This window comes from Pleurodeles waltl, chromosome 11 (genome assembly GCF_031143425.1).
Source record: "Pleurodeles waltl isolate 20211129_DDA chromosome 11, aPleWal1.hap1.20221129, whole genome shotgun sequence".
In the NCBI taxonomy this organism is placed as follows: domain Eukaryota; kingdom Metazoa; phylum Chordata; class Amphibia; order Caudata; family Salamandridae; genus Pleurodeles; species Pleurodeles waltl.
In genome coordinates, this window is record NC_090450.1 from 201,505,933 (window position 1) to 201,533,414 (window position 27,482).

A 27,482-nucleotide genomic window follows, 5' to 3' on the forward strand; every position below is an offset into this window, starting at 1 on the left:
GACCGCCACACTAATGCACTCCAAATGGATAATCAAGATAATCACCTTGAGCAACTGACTACCTGAGTGGTGTTGAGTGATGAATTCAGATTCTCTGTGTTGCATTAATTAATACCCAATAATATAAATTTGCAGCCTGTGCTTATATTCTGGAAAAACAAAGGTGACTTTAGTTAATAGGTAAGCAGAAAACAAAGTTCTAGATTCTTCTCGGGTCGAGGTACGCACAAACGATTATTAAAGCGTAACCTTGTTAAGTAGTAGATATATACATGGTTGGCTTTACACCCAATGTTATCATACGGGGCTTGATTCAGGACAAAAATAGGATGTTTAAACCGCTCAAGCCGTTGTGTTTGAGAGGGGTAGCAGGACTATGAACAGTTCTGAAAAGTGGGCCAGGTAATTGGATGCAGTGCCTCTGGGGCCAATTGTAGTCATAAAGCAAAATTAGCTATCATATCAGCTATAATGTCTCAATAAAAGGTGCCATCCTGAACAACTGGATATGGTCAGAATGAAAGCGGTCCCACTTAAAAATATGTATCCTAATCCTATAAAAGCAAACTTGCACATGCATCCCAAGAGTGCCTGCTGATGCCGTTCTGGTCTTGTTCACTGACCTGAGGAGAGAAGTAAGACCAACCTGCTGGCGTGCATGAGGAAGACGCATCAGTCAGAAAGAGAAGAGAGCCCAAAGCCTAGCTGACTGGAAGGACTACCATCAAGACATGTCATGCAACTGAGACTGCCCAGGAGTAACAAGGTCAACCTAGCCCAGCTGTTCTGCAGAAGAATAAAAAACAGACCGGTGAACGAGCTGTCCCACTGCATCATCAAGCTTACTTCATCTCCAACCCACCCCTTGCTGATAGGGTGCCTCTCGGATTTCCTTCATTGCTGAAGATGTACCAGGAAGCAATTAGTCTTCAGCAACTCACATTTATACACACAATGTCCTTGTCCTGAAGGGATTGTGCAGATTCAAGATCTGCGTAAAATACTATTCTAGTTGTGCCAGAGTTACTACAGAGTAAACGTACTATCCAGTGCCACACCCCTCCTTATTAGAAGCCAGTGGCCATCAGTGACCCCCTGGACTTCAGTGGGTGTGACTAATCCCCTGTAGGTGTCCCTGCCCCTGGATGATTACCACTTTAACTGACAGAAAAGATTAAGGTATATTATTGTTTTTGGTCACTACTTTAGGACACAGCAGAAAAATGGCTCAGTATGTTCTTACCTGTCCAGACGCTTCAGCTGGCCCTTGAGTGAGTGGCTAGGACTGCAAACTTTAGTGGTTATGAGGGGCAAGCCATCTAAACAATCAGGGAAGTAATGAATGATCCCTGCAGGTAAAAATCCTACTTTGGGGTGTGTGTTTTGGAGTCGTCATTTTACAAGGCTATAGGTTTGCACAATTTTTAAGGAGCATTCTTGCTGCAATGTCAAAGTAAAACTTGTCTGCCTGCATCACGGTCACTATCCCCACACTCAAAGTTTTTATTTAAGACAGAAAATGCAACCTCTTTCTTGTATTAAAGGCCTTAATTCTTTTTTTTAAAGCAAGGGGTCTAGGCCTTGCCTCATGAGCTTTTTCTGAAGATGTCGCTGCGACAGTTAATAAAAGAATGAGTATTTTTCCCTACAGTGTGACTTCCAATGCTGCTCACAAATAGTCCAGTTTACAGATATTCACAGCATTCTGATACCCTTCCACCCCACACTTTAGATTCCTCATGGCTCTACCAACTCAATGGAAATAATAAACCTACAATTGTCTTTTAATGTTTATTAATAAAAGGGTAAATCACACAACAAAGAAGAAAAAGTTACTTACTTGTAACACCATTTCTTCTTCACTGGTATCTTCACAAACTAATAAACACCATTCACCAGAAAAGGGCCATCAGAATTTAAAACACAAGAAATGTCAACTTCCTTCACCAGATCACCACAACATACTGAGGTCTTAACTGCCCATGCGGAGAAACGGTACAACTGAAGAATACAAAAAGTGAGGGGTGGTAGGCCCAAATTAATCTCAGCAACCGGTAATTACTATTGGCCACATCCCAGTGTACTTTTTTGTCCACAAGGCCACATCAGTGAGGAAACAGCCATACGCATATCAGCCTCTGATTTGCTCCAGTACTAACAGTCCAAGAATTCTAATGCCAGATCCCTTCAGAACCTGAATACAAGCAACCACAGAGATTAATCCAAACAGTCCACCGATTAGTTTTTTGTACTCCCAAACTGCAGGTTTGTGAGAGCTCTGGGCCCTCTCAAAAAAGTATATTTAAATGATATGATATGACATGCATATATACACTCCTTCCTTTCATTCTTGCTAATTTAAAAATGGAGAAAATGAAAATGCATCCCCATGTAGCATTAAAACCCATATAATTTCCTAGTATGTTATTAATGTAATGTATAAAATTGCTTAAGAAGCTAAAACTCAATTGTTAAGGGGAGAGAGATTTCCTTAGCAGAGGGAGCGTTTTGTGATCAGGAGATTCACTATAAAGAGAACGGACTACAATGCTGGGCTGTGGCATGTGTACCACTGATGTAGCCTACAACCAACAGTATATTGTCTTCCTAGGTTGATGAGATGCTCATGTTAATCAAATAAGGTTGCTACCATGGAAAGCTGTGTTCTTTGCTTGTGGCTCATTGTGGACACCAAAGCAGAACCTATATCCTTCAATGGATGGTAAACAGGGTTTTCCTATAAATGCTGTGTTGACTGAGGTGAGAAAAGACAGCATCACTGCTAAGAAATCTTTACACAAATATTCAGTTTCAAATCCAAGTGTAAACATTGTGAATGTACAAACATGCCATTACAGAAGGTTCTTGAGCTCACATTCACATTCACAACTCTAAGACCTATTTCAAAGGGTGAGCTGATTGAAACCATTCAAAATAAAAAGAATTGTTTGTTCGGCCTTAGCCAACAGGGAAAAACAGCGTACACACAGACCAGTTGGTATTTTTGTGTTTCTTACCTCAAAATCTATTAGCTGTAAATCTGCCACTAATGTGCTCAGAAGTCCACTATTGTATAGTTCTTGAGCAAGCTGTGCCACAGCTTCTGTCTGAGGTTCTTTTTCATTTGTTCCGTATAGGATCTCTTTCATGGCCACCAAGTTCTTGGATACCTCTTCAGTAGCCTGAGGGTGAAAAACCAAAAGTTAACATTCTGAATGCACTAAAGCCATTAGACTAATCTATGCCTACTGTTAATTGTTTCACCAGAACTTTGGGTCTCTCCTCAAGTTCCATCTTACATTTGCAATTGTGGTGCCCTTTATTTTCCATCACACGAAAAAGAGGTTATGCTGCACTTTCAGTGGTCTGAGCAGGGTACTTAAAAAATTTTGAAACCCTATAACTGATATTTCTGGGAAGCAAACAAGCCATGTTGATAAAGACTAAAACAAAGGGGTTCTATTCTCTGCATTAGGGTACTTGATAGAATACTGGCACATAGCTCAAAGACATTTTTTCACCATAGCGCCACCAACAGGCGTGCCTACCCCAGTTAAATTAACAAGATGAAACATGATCTACAAATGAAAATCTCGCTGCACAAACTACAGCAGGTTTTTATAAAGCAGCATTAATCAGAGGACTTTTTACAGCGTTTTATCAACCTCGGTTTCGTAAGGAAGATGAGAAGGTTTGACTCAAACGTCTATAACTGAAGTAAATGCTGTTCACAGATTGAAAAGGAACCTGGATTTGTGCATCTACATTTGTAACCTAAACCTCCGATTTTGAAATACTTTTATTCTCCACATGGTGCTTGCATAAAGATACCAATTGCATGATGTTAACAAATGTACCCAATGTGCCCAATGCTATACTCGACACAAATACCCTTGCCCAGATTATTCAGCAAGACAGATTTCTACATATAAATTACAATATATCTTTGAGATTTTTTTCTTAGCATAACGGAATGGCCGCCGCAATTGCAAAGGTAAAGGAAATGTCACCCAATTAAAAGAATAAAATAAAAAAATAAAAAAAAATACCTCAAGCACTTATCTCCCTTGGAACGTCAATTAATGGTCAACTTAATAAGAAATATTTACAGGAAGAATACACTTTAAAACAAAGAATATTTTTTTAAGTTTATGGGAGATGCATTTCTTCTCAACTGAAGCATTCGCAGAACAACGTTGTGGGTAAAAAAAAAAAAAACATGGACATTCCTGAAGTTACATATTAGTTTCTCAAGGATTTTTCTGTCCGCTTAGCAAACAAATGAGATGACAAATAGAAACAAAAAAAGTGATAAAATGTTGCTTCAAACCATTTATTTCAGAAGGCAAGAGCCTATTTAGCATCTCACCAAGAACCTGAAACAGAATAAATGTGAATTTAGAAGTGAATCAAAACGTTAGTATCCGGTTTCAAACATATTGCCACCAAAATTGTCAAGTTGATTGGGTTATGAAAAAACGATGCACAACTGTCATCCTTATGGTTTGAAAACTTAAGTGTATAATAGGTCCCAAAAACAGGCAATTGTAAACTACAGACTGAGTGGGAATGTATTTGAGTTTTTTTGCTTGCATTAAAATCATAATGTATACCCATAAGGACTGGAGCTGAACATGTCCCACTACAAAACTTAAAACATAGTGGTTGAAAACATGTATGCTTTGCATCTCGTAATATCTTGCATATAGAGCATCCCATACAGATATGTAGGTACACTGCATTCTATCTGCTTATCAGTTGGATAGATGAGGAAAGTTTGTATATGTTGATATTGAAAGTAAGAAGCAGGAGTAATCTCTAAAAACAAACAATGCAAACACAGGCTTGAACTGAGAAGACTGAGGAGATTGCAATGGTTGTAGAGTACAGAAATGCACCACAGGAAATAGTTACAAAAAAAATTAGTTGATAGATGCTATCCATACACCCCAGGAGCTCCCATCTCGACCACTTATCACCAACAGCTAAATGGCCTATTTTGCAGGGGTAGGGTAAAGCCATGGACCAAGAGCAGTGTCACATAATAGGCCCTGCATCCCTTTTTCCTTTCCTTCAATAAAGATAGTACAGTGGAGGCTTATAAGGATACAGCTCTATCTCCTCCACTTGGGTAATTCGGGGTGATGAAAGGAGAGATATGGGGTGTTGGGCTGGAAGGGGTAGGAGGAAATGGTGAAGCTCTGATGTAAACATCCTCAATTTGGAACCTGTACTGCTTGAAGAGCTAAAGTCTGCTGGTATGGGTGATGGTACCCTAATCTGGGAAGCAGGGACATATCTCTGTTACTCTCTAGTGCCCTGCCACCATTTCCAAGGCGGGAGAACAAGAGGCTGCGTTATTGATCCTGGCAAAGGGGTGCAAGGTATTGAATTCACCAGCATGGTTGAGTGCAATTTTATGTTGTCGTCCAACTTTACCAGAGGCGCATTGTGAGTCTTAGCTCGCAAACAAAAGTTTTTCTCCTAGGCCTCTTGCTATCCACGTGAATCTTTAAGCGACTATGCTACACCAGCTCTCTAAAAACACCACACAAGGTGAGCAAAAGGTGAACGTGGCTCAGTAACATGCACTGAATTTAGGAAACAAACTATAACAAATAATCCTTTTAAAAAGTAGCACAATTATTTGTATTTTTAACCATGATAAATAGTCTCAGACCCATGTATTAAAAAAAAAAAGAAGTATCCATACCATTTCAAGGCCAATTTCCAAAGAAATCAGAACTGTCAACATTATCTAGCAATAGCTGTGGATGCTTTTGTGGGAAATATATACATTTTCATATAAAGTGTAATTTTATTACAGAAAAGCAATTTGATTAAATCCATCTGGACAATTCATGTGTTCAACCACCATGAAAGAGTTTGAAGAAAAAGAGAAAGGGTTCAACTGCGAATGTTTTAACACATTTCCTGATGTATTAGGTCACATATCAGGAAGCTCTAAATGGGAGTAAGAAGGATTTGAAAAACGCTGAGGAAAAACCTACATGTGTTGTTAGTTCGAGAGCCTATTTGGGGTTAGTAACTCCATCAGAAAGGTGTTTTCCACCACCAGGTATCCCTAGAATAAAAGCCGGAAGAGACAAATATTAACTGTTAAAACAGCTGTGCGGTCCATCTTCTCTTTGCCAGCAACAAAAGATTGTCTCTTAGACCAAGGCATTTTCTTAGAATCCTTGTTTTTATTGCCGATCTGCATATCATCAGAGTAAGTGGTATCAGTATTATTATGTCTTGGAACCATGCGGCTGAGGGAACTGTTTTGTAAGACAGGAGAGCTTTGGGTGTAAGATAAAATCCCTCTAGACTGTAAGAAAACAGCAAAGATTAAAGCAAGAAAGTGAAGTTATTTAAAACAAAATATTTATAAAATAATTTATCAAAAAGCAAGCTATATATTGTCGCAGTTAATTAAACACTAAAGGTCTAGAAAATGCTATAAAAATTGAATGCGATATTACAAAATGAATGTAAAAAATAACACAAAAAAAAAAAAAAAAAAAAAAAAAAAAACTTTACTTACCACCAGATTTTTAATTCCGAGGGTCTCATGCTACCATCTACTGCTCAGAAATGACAAGCAGCAGTGTGCGGACAGCTTACTCATATGGCCCAGGCTCTAACTCGTCGCGCATGCTGCATCTCTTTAATATTCATACTCTGACTGACCTTTTGCAGGATAAATTGAGGTTTGTGGTGATATGTGGGGGGGGGGGGGGGTCCACAGCCCCTGATCCAATAGTGCATCCCTTAAAGCTTCAGAGAGAACATTACATTCAACTCAAGGGACAATCTTCTTCTTGTGTTAGGTAGGTGTTGGTGCACACATTCCACTATCAGAAAAGGTCTTACGTACCTCCTCTCAAGGAGGAATCTTGAGATGCACCCAGCTCCTCCAAGAGGGCAACAAGTCAGATGCTTGGATAGATCACATACTTTGGAGGTAATTTAAGATTAGTATACGAATGCTCTACGTCCATCTTTATTGGATCAGTAATATGAGAGCTTGTGACAAATTAAAAGTACCAATAGTACTGGTAATATTTCATTGCTTTAGTTAAATTCTCTCATTAACCATACATTAGACAGATCTCTAAGCACACTGGTCGGAGGCTGTGAATACATAAAGCAAAGTCAGGCTTCACATTAACAGAGAGCAGCTTGGTTTAATCGAACACAGACAATACAACCAAGAAGCACAGTAAGTCATTTGAAATAAAGGAACAACTGATGTGAATACTTTACAGGATGATTTGTTGGATGAGCTTTTTATTTCTAAAATAGACAAACTGCCTTGAAGAGTTCAAAAACGTCAATCAAAGTGGTTGGGTTGCAAAAGGGGTGGTAAGCCTGCCCCCTTTCTTCTGAGTGCACATTGGTACATGTAATCATGCAGTCTTTAATCATTATAGACAGCAGTTGCTTGCCCAGTGAAGCGCAGTCCAGTGCTAGGTGGGGGTAGAAATCAAAGTCTAAGTCACCAACACCACACCTTTTACTTTTTAATAGTATAGGACACGTTTCATACTATCGAAGTAAAGTAGAATGATTGTGTCATGTACAAACACTTTTAATTAGGGAAATTTAGATGCACCTTTACAAACATCGAGAACATGCTACATTGCTAGATCAGGACAACTCTTATAAATCTGCCTGCCTAACTTAGAAAATGTCAATAAATTATAACTTCAGTTCATTATGATTTACCATCAAGGCTGTGTGGAGTTTCCAATGAGGAAACCTGAGCAGTGCTCTATTAATCAAGAAAGAGTAAAGATGAGGAAAAACACCACTGTACGAAAAATTTATTTTAGGTTGAATTCAATCAAACTATTTGTGGCTACAGGGAGGTTAAGTGCACCCAAGACAACCTTGAGCAAATGAAACAATCCAAAGAGCAAGAGCGAGGGGTAAAGTTCTTTGGATGTAAAGGCCCAGTAAAGAGAAATTGCTTTTGCTTCAAACTTCAGGAGAATTTTTCTGAAGCCCCAGTAAATCAAGCTACTCCAAAGTCCATAATGGTCAAAGGCAAGCTCCTCAGAAATCGAATGCTCAAGTTGAGTGATAGTAGGGAGTGGTTACAAATTGTCCACATTTCCATGGATAGAACTTCCTAGAGTGAGGGAGTGACAGTGAGAGACTGATGGTAATGAGCTCTCCAACTGCTAAAGTCTCCCACCTGCTGGGCCACACACTGTCTATTATAACAATAGTGCATCCAGAACTGCCCTTAACTTTATGGAGGACTCTGGGATTTAGAAGGGGGACAGAGGGTGGAAGAAATTGAAGCCTATGGGCATTGTGTATTTGCCTGGTGCAACCAAGTGTTGCTATGAACAAGAATGTATCCTCTCCCTCAGTTTAGAAGAATAATTTCCATGTGTTTCCTTTTTCTGGGATCGCCTGTTACAGGTAGTAACAGGATTGCCCAGGTTGATCTAGGCAATTTTGCAACACAAATTGGGCTATGGACTGATAAGTCACAGAGTAAACGTTTAACTCAGCAAGAGACACCTGCTCTTCAAGAACGAAAGGAATGAGGAAACCAGTTGTTAATTTATGCCGGTGGTTTCCTCTGCTCAGCACTGACATTTATTTGCATTTTGCTGAGATTCCACCACTTGGTGGCACTGTGTACATATTTTTAAACATAGCTCATTAGTAGAGTACTTAACTGTTTAATACATCTTTACACAATGATAAAACCCTGACTTAAGCCTGAGGTTTAAAGTGACATGTGGGTTAAGCCAGGTGAGGTAGATTTATGTGAAATACCTTGAGTCCTGGCCCATACATTTTTACAAATTAACCACTGGAGGAAACAGACCCCTGTCAAGTGATCACGGAGAAATACTCGTTCCCCTGCCATACAGTTTTTCCTCAATAATTTTACTGCAAGTATTACATTGATATTATCAATGGTGTTATCAAAGATGTCATGAGTGCTGTAAAATGTAGGGTAATTAGCAGTGCATGGCGAAGGCATGATACCAAATATAACAAAAAGAAGCCCAATGATGAAAGTATAGTTATGTAACCACAGCACTGTCTTTTTTTACCCCCAACAGTTATTTCAACAATCCACACCTATCCCACCTAAGGTGTGTGGAAGAGACTTTACAGTGGTATAAAAGTAAAACAAAAAACAATAATTGAATCAGATCTAATAGATTGGTTTAAGGTATAAACTTTATAAAAATAAAGCTTTTGAAATATGGTTTCAGTACTCCTTTGTGCTGAAAGGCAAGTGTAACATGTTACCCGAGGTTCAGTCTGAAATTAATATGATGAAAAACAAGCTAGACTATCTTTAAAAGCATGCAGGTAAGAGGTAATGCCCACTCATTCACGTTTAAACATGAACATTGATTATACAGATGTCCATGCAATGTACCTTTTCAGCCTTTTTATCAGAAATATCCTGTTTTTCAAGCACTGCCATGCTTTCTTTCAAGTTCTTCACAATATCTGCAGGAGATTTATGAGACTTTCCAAAGGGGAACGGCATGACCACAAGCTTGAGTTCCTCGCTCTAAAACACCAGCCTTCCCTACATAACGAGAAAAAAATTCGAAATATTGTGTGTTCAGTTTTAACAAGATACAGTTTCAAAAATTTCCTTTACTTATAACATGCAATTATTTACTGGTAAGCATCATAACCCAAGTATAATTCAAAATCGAAACCGTCCTTCCTCAAAGAGGGTAGTTTTTTTTACTCAAGAGTAGACTACCTCACTTAACCATAAAATGATTACAAAATATGTTCTGCCCTCTGCTGTAAGGTGCAAAGAAATCACAATCCATGACCCCACCCCTCGCTCACAAAATGTCACGTTTAGCAAACCATAGCCATGCATTAAATAACACATGAACAGGGTTGATAAAGAGATGGAATCAGAATAAAATTATTACTGAAAAGCAATTTCCACTGCTGGTTCGCTGTATGATAGCCACAGTCCTGACAAAACAATTTTAAGTTGCTCTCAATACACATGGCAGCAAATAAAATTATACATCTGAAACCTGAACCAGATATACTAGAACACGTGGCCATTAGAAACAAGGCCAGAGACAGCAGGATCTGAATATGCCAAAAAATACTTTTGCTGGATAATTGGTTTGGCAGAGGGTCATGATAGTCCTTTGTTCAGTAAGTAATCTTCTTAAAACACATGAACAAGTTAAAGCTCATGTCCTTTTAGCTTTAGCTCTTTGAAGATGTTGTTTTTTGTTTTTGTTTTTAATAGAAAGTGTATGTTTCCCCAAAGGTAGAATTTTCTTCCGGAAAAAAAGCTTCATTCCCTCAAAAACTGGAAAATAGCTTGTAGGAAGTTGGCTCTGTATGTGCTATTTCAAAGTAAGGAATAGCATGCACAGAGTCCAAGGGTTCCCCTTAGAGGTAAAATAGTGGTAAAAATAGATAATACTAATGCTCTATTTTGTGGTAGGGTGGTCGAGCAATAGGCTTATCGAAGGAGTAGTGTTAAGCATTTGTTGTACATACACATAGACAATAAATGAGGTACACACACTCAGAGACAAATCCAGCCAATAGGTTTTCATATAGAAAAATATCTTTTCTTAGTTTATTGTAAGAACCACAGGTTCAAATTCTACATGTAATATCTCATTCGAAAGGTATTGCAGGTAAGTACTTTAGGAACTTCAAATCATCAAAATTGCATGTATACTTTTCAAGTTATTCACAAATAGCTGTTTTAAAAGTGGACACTTAGTGCAATTTTCACAGTTCCTAGGGGAGGTAAGTATTTGTTAGGTTAACCAGGTAAGTAAGACACTTACAGGGCTTAGTTCTTGGTCCAAAGTAGCCCACCGTTGGGGGTTCAGAGCAACCCCAAAGTCACCACACCAGCAGCTCAGGGCCGGTCAGGTGCAGAGTTCAAAGTGGTGCCCAAAACACATAGGCTTCAATGGAGAAGGGGGTGCCCCGGTTCCAGTCTGCCAGCAGGTAAGTACCCGCGTCTTCGGAGGGCAGACCAGGGGGGTTTTGTAGGGCACCGGGGGGGGGACACAAGCCCACACAGAAATTTCACCCTCAGCAGCGCGGGGGCGGCCGGGTGCAGTGTAGAAACAAGCGTCGGGTTTGTAATGGAAGTCAATGGGAGATCTAGGGATCTCTTCAGCGCTGCAGGCAGGCAAGGGGGGGGTTCCTCGGGGAAATCTCCACTTGATCAAGGGAGAGGGACTCCTGGGGGTCACTCCTCCAGTGAAAGTCCGGTCCTTCAGGTCCTGGGGGCTGCGGGTGCAGGGTCTCTCCCAGGTGTCGGGACTTAGGATTCCAAGAGTCGCGGTCAGGGGAAGCCTCGGGATTCCCTCTGCAGGCGGCGCTGTCGGGGCTCAGGGGGGACAGGTTTTTGTACTCACAGTCTTAGAGTAGTCCTGGGGTCCCTCCTGAGGTGTTGGATCGCCACCAGCCGAGTCGGGGTCGCCGGGTGCAGTGTTGCAAGTCTCACGCTTCTTGCGGGGAGCTTGCAGGGTTCTTTAAAGCTGCTGGAAACAAAGTTGCAGCTTTTCTTGGAGCAGGTCCGCTGTCCTCGGGAGTTTCTTGTCTTTTCGAAGCAGGGGCAGTCCTCAGAGGATGTCGAGGTCGCTGGTCCCTTTGGAAGGCGTCGCTGGAGCAGGATCTTTGGAAGGCAGGAGACAGGCCGGTGAGTTTCTGGAGCCAAGGCAGTTGTCGTCTTCTGGTCTTCCTCTGCAGGGGTTTTCAGCTAGGCAGTCCTTCTTCTTGTAGTTGCAGGAATCTAATTTTCTAGGGTTCAGGGTAGCCCTTAAATACTAAATTTAAGGGCGTGTTTAGGTCTGGGGGGTTAGTAGCCAATGGCTACTAGCCCTGAGGGTGGGTACACCCTCTTTGTGCCTCCTCCCAAGGGGAGGGGGTCACAATCCTAACCCTATTGGGGGAATCCTCCATCTGCAAGATGGAGGATTTCTAAAAGTTAGAGTCACTTCAGCTCAGGACACCTTAGGGGCTGTCCTGACTGGCCAGTGACTCCTCCTTGTTGCTTTCTTTGTTCCCTCCAGCCTTGCCGCCAAAAGTGGGGGCCGTGGCCGGAGGGGGCGGGCAACTCCACTAAGCTGGAGTGCCCTGCTGGGCTGTGACAAAGGGGTGAGCCTTTGAGGCTCACCGCCAGGTGTCACAGCTCCTGCCTGGGGGAGGTGTTAGCATCTCCACCCAGTGCAGGCTTTGTTACTGGCCTCAGAGTGACAAAGGCACTCTCCCCATGGGGCCAGCAACATGTCTCTAGTGTGGCAGGCTGCTGGAACTAGTCAGCCCACACAGACAGTCGGTTAAGTTTCAGGGGGCACCTCTAAGGTGCCCTCTGGGGTGTATTTTGCAATAAAATGTACACTGGCATCAGTGTGCATTTATTGTGCTGAGAAGTTTGATACCAAACTTCCCAGTTTTCAGTGTAGCCATTATGGTGCTGTGGAGTTCGTGTTTGACAGACTCCCAGACCATATACTCTTATGGCTACCCTGCACTTACAATGTCTAAGGTTTTGTTTAGACACTGTAGGGGTACCATGCTCATGCACTGGTACCCTCACCTATGGTATAGTGCACCCTGCCTTAGGGCTGTAAGGCCTGCTAGAGGGGTGTCTTACCTATACTGCATAGGCAGTGAGAGGCTGGCATGGCACTCTGAGGGGAGTGCCATGTCGACTTACTCGTTTTGTCCTCACTAGCACACACAAGCTGGCAAGCAGTGTGTCTGTGCTGAGTGAGAGGTCTCCAGGGTGGCATAAGACATGCTGCAGCCCTTAGAGACCTTCCTTGGCATCAGGGCCCTTGGTACTAGAAGTACCAGTTACAAGGGACTTATCTGGATGCCAGGGTCTGCCAATTGTGGATACAAAAGTACAGGTTAGGGAAAGAACACTGGTGCTGGGGCCTGGTTAGCAGGCCTCAGCACACTTTCAATTGTAAACATAGCATCAGCAAAGGCAAAAAGTCAGGGGGCAACCATGCCAAGGAGGCATTTCCTTACATAGCTGCTCTTTTCAAATTCAAATCCTGGCATCCTGCATTTGGACTTACAAAGTTGCCATATCCTGAATGGAGTAAGCCTCGATCTAATTGGGGTAATTAGCGATCAGTTAGCTGGAAAGCTGTAATAGCAGGAAACGGGGATCAGGACCAACATTTCAAGTAGTAAAAGGGGATTTTGTCATAAGATACTCAGGAGGACCCACAACAAAACACAAGCACTGTGATGACCCACCTATGGAGAAGGGGAAACATGAAAAGGGGATAATAAAAACTGGAGGACGGTGTTGGATGCTAACTGAAGATGTGTTTGATAAATCATCAGTTAGCTAACATTTGGAGCACAACAGAAATACATTCAATTAAAAACAAAATAATAATATCTGATTGAACCAGTCAATTTAATAGCAGTTAACACTTGTTAAGGAGGGTGGTAGAAGAGATGGAAATTGCATATATAGAGAATGGCCCACATACTACAGGTAGGTAATGGTAAAAGAAGGGTAAGCTTGAAGAATACATTTAAATAAGATGCAAAAGACAAAGAATTAATAATGGTAAATCATAGGAATGGTGCGGTTTCTGTGTTTCAGAGGGGAATGTAAAGGAGAAGAGCAGTTTCTTTTACTGTTGTAAAGTGCCAATATTTGAGCCAATCATGACTGTTCAGGTTATAGCACAATATGTTGTCCACTCTAAAGGCCATTACTCCAGTGTACGGGCTATCTCATTTTCACCTTCCAACAGGAAGCATTTCTGGGCTCATGCTTCCCACCAAATATTAGCCTACACTTAGTTTGCCTGAAACAGTATTGGCCATCAACAGTGACTGTAATAACCATGGGTGGGTGCTCTTTCAACAGCCTATCAAGATTCAATCCATTGTATCATTCAACTCAGTTAGCAATATTTTAAAATCATGGATTCTAATAATACCTGAATTTAGCCTTTTGTTTTAAGGGTACATATTTTTATTCTTAAGTACCTACAAGTTTCCCAAGGCATGTTGCAACCAAAATGTTCCTCTTGTCTAGAATTAGGGGCTCAGTTTTGTCATCCTGAACTGATGGCATAACCTGTTTAAAAGCTCAGAATAGGAGATCACCCACTTATCTGAGGGGTCAAATGTGAAAGGGCAAGGGTCTCTGGAGTTAAGGTGGGAAAATTTGGGGGCCCCAACAGAAGTTTCTTAAAAGGATCGGCTAATTAAAGCCTTCATGGGATTGCAGCAGAAGGCAAGAATGATACCACACTCCAATATAAGGACAGAATGGGTGAATATTTAGTGGCTGTTTTCTGTACGCAGGTTTCATTGGATTTTGGCTGTTAAAATGTTTGTGGCAGCAGACCAGGTCAGTTACTTGGAACTCTCCTTGGTTTTTGGGCTTGTAAAATGTTATTTGATTGATATGTAATCTTTCAAACTCAGTAGCTCCTTACTATGAGATATCAACTGAGACATCAGTTCCCCTCTATTTATAATTACAAATTCAAAGGCCTTAAAGAGGGTTTTGCAAAGGTTTTGCGTAAGGTGGGTGAAGCCAATTGAAAAAAGGGGAAAGAGACCTCTACACCACCAGATGCCAAAACGTGCATATTTGCCTCCGAGCGTGCCTATTCACAGCCTACTACTGCTGCAGGTCCCCTTGTTGACTTATCTCCAGACACAATGCAAGGTAGGAGCATGTGGAAGAGAAGAACGTAATCTACTTACTGTGAAATAAACAAGTCAGAGGAGCTTCCATTCATGAGAAAGTGCTGATGAGGTTTTAAAATGAAATACTAACAGTGGTATCAAGACGTAGATACCCAGATGTAAAGACTCACTTCTCAAGATGTCATGGATTTACATATTAAGACGTGTTTGTACTTCATCCATAGTCACCACCAAACTTGTGGAATTACAATTTAGAAAGAACGTACACTGTGCTCCCAGTAAAAAAAAGGAAGAAACCACATTAAGGAAAAGTGCGCATATAATGAGAAAACGGTATGTATTGTGTGTCTGTCTGAAGCACATAGCTACAATCTATTCTATCTTATAGACATAAGCTGGCCTGGAACTCAATCAAATCTCTGTAATTTGAGTTTGTGTGCTGCTAGCATTTTTGACAGTGGAGCACAAACGCCATCCAATTAAAAGAGTTCTAAAGAGAGTCTGCTCCATGGGAGGGGAAAAACACAATATTGACAGGCTGGGAAACGAATAAGAAGCATGAAAGGAGATGGACAGGAAAGACAACCAATGTTAATCAATGGGTGGGATCGAAGTACCTGTACATTTGTGGTAAACCTACGTCTTGCAATAGACAGAGCATACAATTTCTAGAAGGCGCAACCGAAAACGAACTGCATAAGTGACAAGGAAAAATCTTTAAGCAGTAAAACAAAGAATAAGGACAAAGAAAATGTAGAATAAAGTGCAGAGCACCACTAGGGTACCTGGTCATTGACCTCAAACTGAGCAAGGGCTGTGATGCAGAAGGAGAGACAAACCAGCAAAAACACATTTTCCACCAGTCAATGCTAGCCAAATTTGGAGTTTGGTTCAATTGTAGACCCCAGTGACCCCTCCTGACTACTGGGGACAGCGACACGGCTTGGGGAAAGATCACATCCTGCCTCCGTCTCCACCTAACGATAGAAGGCTCTGCATGTGGGCTAGACATTACTCCCTACCAAATTGCTCCATGCACTCCTCTTAAGACCCCAAAAGATGGCTGGTAATAGACAGACACCTATAGATCAGGGTCAGCACCACCGGCTCCTTGGTCTCCTCAGAGTGGAACTAATCGTAGACACAGGAAGCGCTCTTGGAGTAACACTTGTGGAGGGGCAATTAATAAGCCGTTCAGATTTCAGTTGGAGAGAGATCGGGCTGCAGCACTAGAGAACAGCAGAAATCATGGTGTCACATGTATCCAACTCAGACCATCCATCTCTGGAACTGGGCTTTGAGGGTTCGGCGGTGGACAGGGGAGGCCTCCCAAAGTTGACCCCAGCAGACCTCAGAACACTTTATTTGAATCACTGTGGCTCGGCGGCCTTTGCAGTTGGACCCCGTTAATCTCCTTACCTGGTACCCCAACTACTTAGTCAGTCTTTGGTATACATGGGTGCACATAGAACACCTTTATGACTGAACATGCCTTCATCAACTGGGGGGAGGTGGGGTTTGGGGGAGGATTGGGGTATGTACCGGAGCGACTCGTTCAGCCCGAACTGGAGTGGACTTGGAAGGCACATCTTACTTTCACCCACCCCTCACAACTTGGTCCATGCCAATGGTTAGTCAGAACTCTGAGACAGTCAGGACTATGATTACATCTCTGTCACCTGACTGGGTGGCTGGCCATTGCCAGGTTGGTCTTGAGTTGGGGAGTTTGAAGTTCGAGTCTTTGTTATCTGTCTTGGGGAGTGTGGTGCATTTTGTGATGCAGGCAGTGGGTGTGGGGGTGTCTGGTGGCTGTCTCTAAGGGACACATGTTTCATTGGACTAGATGGCTATTCAATGTAGGGGTCTGACGAATAGGACATGGAATATCCGTGGGATGGGGTCCACCACTAAAAGACACAATATCAATAGGTATCTTAGACACAGGGGAGGCCACATTGCTACGTTGCAGGAGAACCATCTCACAGGTGTAGTAGTAGAGAGGCTATGGTGCCGGTGACGAGGTCAACTGTACGCCACCTCTTCCTCTGCATATGCCCAAGGTGCCTTGGCATGAATTGGAGCGGGACTCTTATTTAAGTTGGAACACTACTCCACAGAAAAGGAAGGGAGATATATGTTGCTCAAGGGTAGAGTTATGCACAGTTAATTCACTCTCTGAAGTATCCATGCACCAAACAAAGATCAAGTAGCTTTTTTCCTGTCCCCGACTGCTCCACTGGGTCGCCTGGCAACAGATGATTTACTTCTATTGTTTCACAATGTCTTACTAGATAGTTACACCCCGACACCCCACCCTGTCTGGGGCACAGTTACACAGCCTAACTATGGGCCTGGTTGCAGCATTGGGGATTGGCTGACATCTGCTGCATACAACATGGGATATAAATAGATTATTCATATTAAACTCATATCTATGCATTGAACACTCAACTGGAGAGATTTATCTGTTTCGAAAGACTGACTCGCTATGCAACACACTCTGAATACCTTGGCTATACCCTGTCTGACCACAGCTTGTTTCGACTGTTCGACGATCGCACAATCATCCCGGTGTGGCGCCTTAACCCGACGGCCCTTGAAGATGCCTGTTATAGAGAGTCACTGCAGACCTCCAAAAAGGGTTATTTTGGTATCAGCCGGGGAACAGTGACTGTGGGGTAGGGGGTGGGGGTGGGGGGGTCAGGAGGAAGTTTAAGGTGGTGGTTTGTGGCCACTGTATGAGTCAATCTGAGGGGGGTCAGGAAGGAACTAGATGGTGAACTACGTGTGGTGGATACCACCCTTCACACACTCGATAATGCCTCGGGCGGATCCCATGACACACCATAGACTACGGGAGGCGAAGGAACTCGAACACCAAGCTAGAGCGTCTACACTGCCATGACTATAGAAACTGCATTGCCTAAATCCACGAAGAGGAGGGAAGCCCGGGGTGGCTCCGGGCTTTGCTCATTCAGCCGGAGATTAGGGGTGCATCAATCTCACAGCTGCAGGCAGTACATTGCTATATTCACAGGATACCATAAACTACTTGTTTTGGGAATATTATGAGACCCTTTATCGCACTCCAAAGCCACTCCCAGTAGGTGTGCAGGTGTTTCTGGGCTGGCTGCTGCTCCAGACCTAGCCCCAAAGGGCCCAGGAGGACTTCATAGGCCCAGTTAAGGTGCAAAAGATTAGATCTGCCATTATGGTGGCAACGGGCAAAACCCTAGGCCCAGATGACCTTCCCAAAGAGTTTTACTCTGTGTTCGCAGGTCAATTAGGTAAAACTGGAAGCGCTCTATACTGAATCGCTGAGACTGGAAGCCAGGCGTGAGTCTACGAGGAGCACGCTAGTAATGCCTCTCCCTAAGACAATGGCTGTGGGTTCGCAAACATCTGCGTTCCGGCCCCTGTCCGTGTTTAACATGGATTTTAAGATTCTCCATAAAGTTCTGGGCTTCCGACTGCTCTCTCATATGCGGATGTTGGTCCACAGAGATCAAAATGGTTTTATCCTGACCCACAGCACTTATCTTATTCTTAGGAGACTATCATATAATTTTTAACCCTGTAGTGTAGCTCTTACCAAAGGCCAAGCTTATGTCAGTGGACCTTGAAAAAGCCTTAGACAAGGTTCGGTGGGTTTTTCTCATCGCAGCCATGCACAAGATGGTGCTGGGACAAGGGTGGATTATATTGGTTACATTACTGTACACTAACCTGAAGGGTGAAGTCAGGACTGGGCAGAGGCAGTGGCATAGTCGTGGACAGCCACAAACACATTATTTTGCTTTACGTTGACGACCTCTTTCTTTACCTGACCAACGGTGTGGCAGACGCCGCGGATGAGATTAGGCAGCTGGAGGAGTATGGGACCCTTTTGGACCTTCCAATTAGCAAGGCCAAAAACAAAAGGATTACCACATGGAGATCCCATCTCCCCCTTTATGGCTCCACAGCAATCGGCCTGGACAGAGGCGGGTCTCCCAACAATTGGGGTATGCTTCCAGCTGGGCGCTCTAGCCCCGTTGGGCGACCTGACAGTTCACCACGATTTACCCCCAGAGCAGTTTTTGACCTTTGAGGCTCCGTGGGATAAGAGCCAAGAAGAGCTGGTGACACATGCAATACTCCAACTGTTGATAACTACAGGGTCGGCAGAACACCTGGTCACTTGGTTTTAGAGGGCCCTCAATGTGATGGTGCGGAAACCCCTAGTGAGGCTCATGGCCGGTTGGGAGGGAGTGTTAGGTAGCAAAATGCCAGTCCAGGAATGGCACAAGGTACTGAAATACCTTAAGACAGTATCCTGCAACACAACACTGGGGAGCCAGTTTAACATAACATATCTGACTCCCTGCAAACTCCAGGTCATCTATGGTGGGGGAGGGGGGAAGGGGAGTTTGAATCACAGTAATGGCCCAGGTGGCAACAACTGAATGCAAACCCCAGAAAATGGGCTCCAGGTTTTCAGATCTGGGTCTTACACTGGCCAGAAGCCGAACTGCAATAGCGTGTAAATCTGCCCTATGTTGGAGATGTTTCCAGACAGGCCAGAGTGGAGGCGAGGACACTGCAACGGGAGGATGCCAGAGGGGGTAAGACAACAACCGATAGCTGGACTATGGATGTAAATACTGGCAAGTTGGGACAGCCTGAGGGCGAGACAGAGTCAGATGGGCGGGCTCAACAGGTTGATGGTGGTCAGGATGAAAACCAGAGTTACAGAGATGATACTGAGGTCAGCTGGATGGACCCCCCACCCCATCCACTACAGGAACTGGCCTTCCTATCCACTGTGGCCTCCCTGCCCACTGACGTGCTTACAACCCCCCCAAAACACGTGGATATGGAGAAAATGCTTTTACCTGACCCAGAGTTTTATTGGCCTGCTAATGCCTGCTAATTCCTGCACTTCCCCTGCCTCTCTTTCCTACATGTGGTCACCAAATATCCAGATACAGTTTCGTTTTACTAGTTGGATAGCTTCCCCTGTCTTCCCCCCCCCCAACTCACCCCCCCCCAGTATTGAGAAGTAACTTTAAGCAGTCTGAAGTCATGAGTGTCCCATATTATTAATGCCAAGGAATAATCACAGGACATGCAATGCTTATTAGTAAATAAATAATTTGTCAACTACAGGAAATCGTTTTTATTTTGGGCCTGTAAAACTCAAGACCACCTCAATTTCTATATTAAAAAAAATAATAATGTACTTGAATTTTGAGACTAGGCATTTTATAAGTAAATAAGAGCTAGCCGGAAAAATTGACAATACAGTCACTGGTAAAGAAATACCTTTTATTAGCCCAGCATCAAGTTAATTTGAATTTAATTACCAAAAGCATCAAACAATTTGGTCTGCTAAGTCGATTTGACTTTAATGACTTGATGCAGAACAGGACACAACCAATCTTAGCCACCCACCACTAAGTAAGGCATTTCCCATCTCAAGCAGATTATAGGATGAATAAAAAGCTCTACAGCTATAAAGTAAGATTGTTCTGTTACTGCTCCTGTTTTAGAAGAACCAGAAAAGTCTAAAATTAAAAACAAATGACCACACTCCAGAAAATTACTAAGGCAAGCAACATACAAAAATGTTTTCTACACATAGTAGCTTATCATTCACCAGAAAAAATGCATTAGGATTAGTTCGAATGCTTTCAATGATTTTAGACACACAAAAGCTGAGCAGCAAGGCACTCGCATTTTCTAGGAGGAGTATAGTGAAGGTCAGCATTCTAAGAGTACCCCATTTATTATACTGGTCAAGGTAATAAAACAATTATCAACTAACCATATTTTGATAAAGGGGCAGAGGAATTCTTCTAGCGACACAAAAAGCACATTTCTAGTCGGAAAAAGTTGCCCCTTTCCAACCTTCCAATTTTAAACATCACTTATCCTAGTTTGCTCAACAACATATTTGGAAATCATGTTGCTTTCAAACCCATTATTGACAGGTTTAAATCCAGGCATCATTCATTGGACATTCAAAATTCTTGATTTTTCAAATAGTACAACTTAAATACATTGACACTTTATCTTAAAATGTCAGGTTCTCCAGAAAATAATTGCTTTTAGCAAAGAAACAAATGCTAAATAATCATTACAACAGGTTTTACTTCACTGAGAGAAGGAACGTTAGCTCACTTGCATTAACAAGTTGTGCTGCTTTACTCTTCAGAATATCAAAGCTATGCACTTCAGGATATTTTAAGGCACAATGTAAAGCAATCACTCTCAAACACCTTCGAAAGTAGAATAATCAAGTTTATTTAAGGGGCAAGTTCTCAGCTAGCAAAACTAAACCACACTAATATATATATATATACATCAGGAGAATAACATGAGAATAATGATAAAGATATAAGCACTCTGTGAATAATTGCAAGAGTAAGTGCATATAATACAAGCACACACAATATACCTCAATGCTCAATAGCATGAAAATGACTGCAAGAATAAGTGCATATTACGCGCGCGCACACACACAATATACTTCAATGCTCAATAGCATGAAAATGACTGCAAGAATAAGTACATGTTACGCGCGCACACACAATACACTTAATAAATTGAAAAGCTTCACCGAAAAGAGCGTCTGCATCCCTCCGCCGTACACAAAGCTGGGGAACCCAAATCAGCTGGCACAGGGAGCCTCTGTTCGGGACAATCAGTCCTCCTGGCGCTGCGTCCAACCCAGAAGAGAGTTCCTAAACCTGCCCATCCAGGCACCCAACTTTTATAGTATTTACTAACGCCCAGGAGTCTTTTCTAGAAAAAGACCCCCTCCTTTACAAATTGTGCAATCGGCGGTACCTTGTTCACCCTTCGAGACGTCTCCTCAGAACGGGCCAAGTTCCCAGGAGAGGACTCCAAGGTGAAGCTTGCATTCCTCCTTGTGTACAGGCGCATCCCCCTGTTGTTCTAACTGATGGCTCGTGGAATGTAAATAGCGCCCTTCGTACCAGGCAGATGGAGCGAAGTTGAGCAGAAAAACACCCCACCCTTCAGCTTGCCGAAGCTTGTGGAAAAACACAGAACAGTGCCTTACGCACCGAACCAGACTCGACAAAATGGAGTCGTGAACCAAAATGGAAGCGAAGGCCAATGAAAGCAGAGGCCAATGGTCCACACTCTGCACCACTGTTTACCTTGCACGTAGTGCTGCCACATGCACGTAGTGTATGTAGCAATACACAAGTTCACTTTGAAGTAGGCCAAAATGCAATCACTCAATTGGGAAAAAGAAGTATGGGAAAAGCGTCCTTAGGTCCCGTAAAAATAAGCCATGCTTTTCAAAGTAGGCCAAACTGGAATCATTGCACTTACAAATCAGGAAGGTGTAATCGCCATTATTACTCTACTATGCCTAGACAAGCTGCTGTAGCACCAGTTTTCTAAAACCACAAACCCCAAATGTATAAGGACCTAAACCCTAGCACACACAGCTTTAAGAGATAGGTGATGGGGTACTTTGCATGCATACCTCTTACAAATCTTACCTCCATTCTCACATCTGCAACCCAATTGGCCCCATCTAAGCCTTGTGCCACTCACTTCCAAGGCTCTATTATGAATAACTTCTCTCATTCATTCAAGTCTGGTAAAATGTAGCAATCATGTTTTAAATCTGCAATGGTTCTAACTTACCCTGTATTAAGATTACAATCTTTCTACTTGCTAGGACCCTTCACCACCCACCCCCCAACAAGAGCTCTCTTCCAATTGATAGTACCATGTTTAAGAGTTCAAAACAAACCTAAAAAACATCCGATAGTGAAAAGCAGTAAATGTTAGCAAATGCTAACCATCTCACATCTCCTGTAAATTAAGCAGCAGACTGTTAATACATCAGTGACGGACCGGTCAAGAAAGAGGTCATTTAAAAAAAAAAAAAAAAAAGGGGGGTTGGCAGCGACTGCATATTGTTTATTATATGGCTATGAAAGCAGGGACTAAAGAGGAAAGGTCAAGTAAAGAAATTGTGAAGTCTCCAAGAGAAATTAGAACATTGGAATGCTGGGTGCTCCACTGAAAACAATGGAGTGCTGCGGGCTTTTACTGGCCGGTAAAAGCCCGCAGCGCCAACATTCCAATGTTCGGCTTTCACAGCAACAGCTGTGAACAAAGCCTCACGGAGCCAGGGGGGATTTTAATCCCCTCGGGCTCCGTGAAAATTTTTTTTGTTTATAGAACATTCTGCCCTGAGTGGCAGAATGTTCTAATAGCCTTAGAACCCGCCGTAGCGGGCTCTACCGGCTATTAAAGTCCCTCTACCTTGTTAAATGCCCTCGCCTTCGGCTCGGGCATTTAACGCGGGGAGCGGGCCTTTAATAGCCGGTAGAGCCCGCTACGGCGGGTTCTAAGGCTATAATACACTTAAGCCAAGAAGTGAAGGGGGGGGGGGGTCAAATATAGGGTCAAAACAAGGTACACCCTTACCATCGGTCTCTCCAGCCCTACCCCTTTTTCACTCTCAATGAACATCTGCCCCCACTCTCAAATATTCATTTCTTGTTTCTTCCTCCCTAGCTATTCATATCTGACACCTGCAGACAGTTCAAGGAGAAGCAAATTCCTTAACTTGATCCTAGTAAGAGTAAACCAGTTTAAATACATGACTTACAGACACCATCCTGGAGGAGAGGATAAGTCATTTTTACATCTGATTAGATAATTCCCACTGATAGGTCCAGAAACACTAGGGGTCATCAGTCAGCCTAACCCAATACACGTACGATATCACAGAGTACTTAGGGCGTTACCGTTTTTGTGCTGCTTTTAAAGCAAAATCTGGATTTGAAAGAGTTTAGTGGGTCATTATTAGAAATGGTGTGAAAAGGCTTTGTATAAACAGGCTTGCATTTATGACTCTCCCACAAAAAAAGAAGTTTGGAGACAGGCCTTTGAATGTTACTTAAAGTCAATTGCATAAAGGCTTGATTTTGTTTTTCAGTAAAGCTAAAATCTGACCATATTTTGGGAATTAGATTTGCTCTGTACCGAGAACATGATTTAACCAGGTTTGCAGCAGTACAGTCATCAACATAGGAACAGGGTTTGGTAGAGACTTATGTATGGGTAGAATATAGCATAATGAAGATAACTGAAGACACATTTGAAAGTTTAGATTTCGGTGTAGCTGGATGATGAGTGGGATTCTTTTCAGGATCTTCTCAGAAAAGAAGCCTCTGTCATTGGTTATAATCACAGTTGGGTTGCAAGAGCACGCTTGGAAGCCTCGACGAGCCATTGCAGAAAAAGATAGGTTTGTCAAAGTAGATGGGGGTTGTGGAACATTAGGTGATTCATTTTTTGTGCTGGATTCTATTAGTTTAGACAAGACACATTTTATTTGATGCTCCTATGAATGGAGAATTCAACTGAAGTACTAACTGAAAAGCCAGTTATCATGAAGTTGATGGGCAGGCTATGAAGTCCACCCTTGTGATGGAGAGTACAACCACCTGGAACTAGAATGTTAAATGACAGTGGAGAATTGGGGAGAACCAAGTTTTGGTAATCAATAGTAAAACTGAAGATATGCAATACAAGAAGGTCAGTGATCTCACAAGTGCATTCTTGAGTGAGTCTTGCAGCAAATAACATGGATTTTAAGATGGTGTGTTTTGCATATGTAGTGTAAGATGGTTGATTCCAACATGGACTTACCGGTCTGGATGAATGCCTCATAAGGATTTAACAAGAATAAAAGTTTTAGAATGTATAAACGATAAGAATATAGTCTGCATATGACACATGCAAACCTAAATATAACAGATAAAACAGTGAACTGTCAGATCTAGGTTTTAAGCTGAGAAAAGCTGATACATATTTCAACACAAATTTAAGAAAGCAACAATTAATCCTCACTTTTACACTTTAAATCTCTTCTGTCAACCCACAACAGCAGGATCTGGGGCAGCAAGCACTGCTCCCTCATTCTCCTTTCGCATTGAGAAAAAGCTGCAATGTGTTTAAGACCAAAAGGAACACTGGAAAAATAAACTATGGAAAGCAAAAATTTCACATTTTTGTTCAATACGCAATGTGTTGATCATCTGAACATTCACTCACTAACAAACTCTCTTGTGAAGATCCTACTTTTAATCAGCAATAAGAACTTACTGGATGATCCTCTAAATCATTAAATTCAACAACATCGCAGATAAATATTTTTTTGCAACTATACAATCAAAACAACCAAAGTTATTTCTGACCGTTCAGCAAAGGTAGCGCACTAAGACAGTTAACTAACTGAATGCAATTGGGTATACAAAAAAGGCCAGAGGGAGCTTATCTATGAAGTCCTTACTTTACCATATGGCAGGCCCTGATAACCACTCACACAGAAGACACAATTACAAACTGTCCCAGTCAACATAACGGAAAGGTTGGGCTGTAACCTACTTGAGTAAAAACAAGCAAAAGGAACTTCTTAAGCAGCCCTGACTGGCATTTGTAAACATTTTGCATCAGAACGTGTAAAGTCTCTTACAAAAATAGATTTTACTTTATAATCTGTCATAGTATAAAGTGACTAACGTTAAAACTGCTCATAGTTCTGACAGAAACAATTTAAAGAAATTACAAATATTATTATACAAAATATATAATTATTTCCATAACTTTACAACTGGTGACTGTAGCAGTGTTTAGTTTATTTTTCGGACCATTTGCGGAGCAATATTAAAATGCGGTGCAGAATGAGACTAAATTAACGACACTCAAGTCATGAAGTCTCTTCCTTCGCTCAGCAGCCACTAAAATGCAATATTAAACAGTATTTGGAATAAATGGGATATTGCTACTCCTGTTGAAAGTCATAATTTCGTACATTGCCAACAACATTAAAAAAAAAAATAGCCATTGTTTCAGTCACTCAATTATCACAAGTCGAAAAGACAAGGTAAATAACGTGTTGGCTATTGACTGATGGAACTTGGTTCTATTTCATATACGAACAAGCATTCTGAATCAGGAATAAGACCTGCCTTCCTCAGCATCTAATACAAGTTTTCCTGCTTTCATTTGTAGCCCACTGGCGCTGATAGGGGAAAAAAGTGGAGCTCTGCATGAAGGGTTGTATGATAGATCCACACATGCCTTAACAACGCGGTCGGAACAACGACCACGTTATTTCCACGCATGCCTTTACAACAAATTGTTGTTGTAAAAGCATGCCTAGTAAAGGCATGTGTGGAAGTGGCATGCTTGGTTATATCATACCACTCCCCCTGCCCTGAGGCCCAAAACTCCCCCAACATCTAAACTACTCAGACAACCCACCCACCCTATTAAAAAAAAAAAAAAAAAAAAAACACACTATCCCAACACACCCATCCTCAGCCCTATAAAATAAATCCACCCATCCTAAACCTTGAAGAAAAAAAAGAAAAATAAATCCCATCCCCGATACCTAAATTACCAAGACATCCTCACCTGCCCTAAAAAATCAAAAACTGTTCCCACACACCCACCCCTATAAAAGTAAAGTACCATGACACCCCCACCAACCCGGAGCCCAAAAAAATTAAATAACCTATCCCAACTCCCCAAGCCCTAAAAATAACCTACCCCGACCCCCACCCTGGGGGCTATTAAAAAAAAGAAAAGAAAAAACGCCTTGCCTCCAGCTCTAACCCGTATCCCTTAATCCGCCCCCTGCACCACTCACTGCGTCACTCCCGCCCCTAGCCCAACCTACTACCCTAATTCCTTAAAAAAAAAAAAAAAAATACAAATAAAAATAGACTGTTCCCCAGCCCCTCCCACCCACCTCAATCCATTAATCCACTGCCACACCCCTGTCCCAGCCCCTCAACACGTCACTCCCGCCCCTAGCCCAACCCCCACCCTAATTCCTTAAAACAATATCCAAACCCCCATCCAGCCTCCTAGAAGAAAAAAAAAATGCCCCACCCCCAAAATCCCTTAGTCCACCCCTACCCCTGCCCCACTTACCTCACCGCATCCTCTCCCGAACAAAGCAAGGCTGTTTCTGTGCCTTAACCACACATATACGTAGTTCAGCACATGCGTAGTTAAGGCACAGAAACAGCCATGCGTTGTTTAGGCAAGCGTGGTTACGCTTGCATGGGAAACATTTACATTGTTTACAGCACATGGTTGAGGATGTTTCCCGTATGAAGTGTCTAGTAAATCTAGACCGGGTTTAGAAAGAAACTAAAGTTAAATTCTGCCTTTTCGAGACCCTTCACGACTGACACTGAATCTCAAAAAACTGACACTGATGGGTTCACTACTCGAACCGAATTGCTCGAGATGCAGCGACTCCAGCTGCAATACACCCCATATCCTTTTTAACTGCCCTGACATACTCAGTTATTGGTCCCAAATAGGAACTTCCCTCGCTGATACCATAAACTTAACTGTGCCACTAAGAGACGGCTACTGCTACATAACGTGACAGATGCCTCCTCGCTCTCAAATAATTAAAGACAGTTGCTAGCTGCGGTATTCTGTATCCGGGGCATTGGCAATCCCCACAAACTCCCAAACATGTCAAGGGGCTCACTGAATCCACAAAGAAGCTTTATATGAGAAAATGATTTACAAGGTCCAGGATATGTCGGGGACCTTTCTGCACATCTGATCCGCTTTTCTTGCTGCACGGAATAACCTCACTCCAATGTGAACCATGTTATTTTTGTTCAGCTGCCCACACACCATGCCACGTTCTTTCGTTCCATTGCAATCTCACCTAACCCCATGTCTGTATCACCCTGACCCTATCCTCCCCCTTTTGCTCCCTA

The 27,482-nt window shown here is 42.4% G+C and overlaps 1 protein-coding gene across 7 annotated transcripts in view; it reads right to left on the bottom strand.

Moving 5' to 3' along the window:
* The window catches only part of CAB39 (calcium binding protein 39), a 209,565-nt gene that overhangs the window by 171,743 nt on the left and 10,340 nt on the right, over positions 1 to 27,482 (bottom strand). For 4 of the 7 annotated variants that reach the window (XM_069213414.1, XM_069213415.1, XM_069213416.1 and 1 more), the window contains 2 exons: positions 9,419 to 9,574; positions 3,018 to 3,182 (listed from right to left, as the gene is read on the bottom strand). In XM_069213414.1, coding sequence (XP_069069515.1) covers positions 3,018 to 3,182; positions 9,419 to 9,532 — 279 coding nt within the window. In that variant the 5' untranslated portion in view covers positions 9,533 to 9,574. Of the gene's footprint in view, positions 1 to 3,017; positions 3,183 to 6,118; positions 6,332 to 9,418; positions 9,575 to 27,482 lie in introns of all 7 variants that reach the window. The other 3 variants (XM_069213410.1, XM_069213411.1, XM_069213412.1) reach the window with 1 other exon arrangement.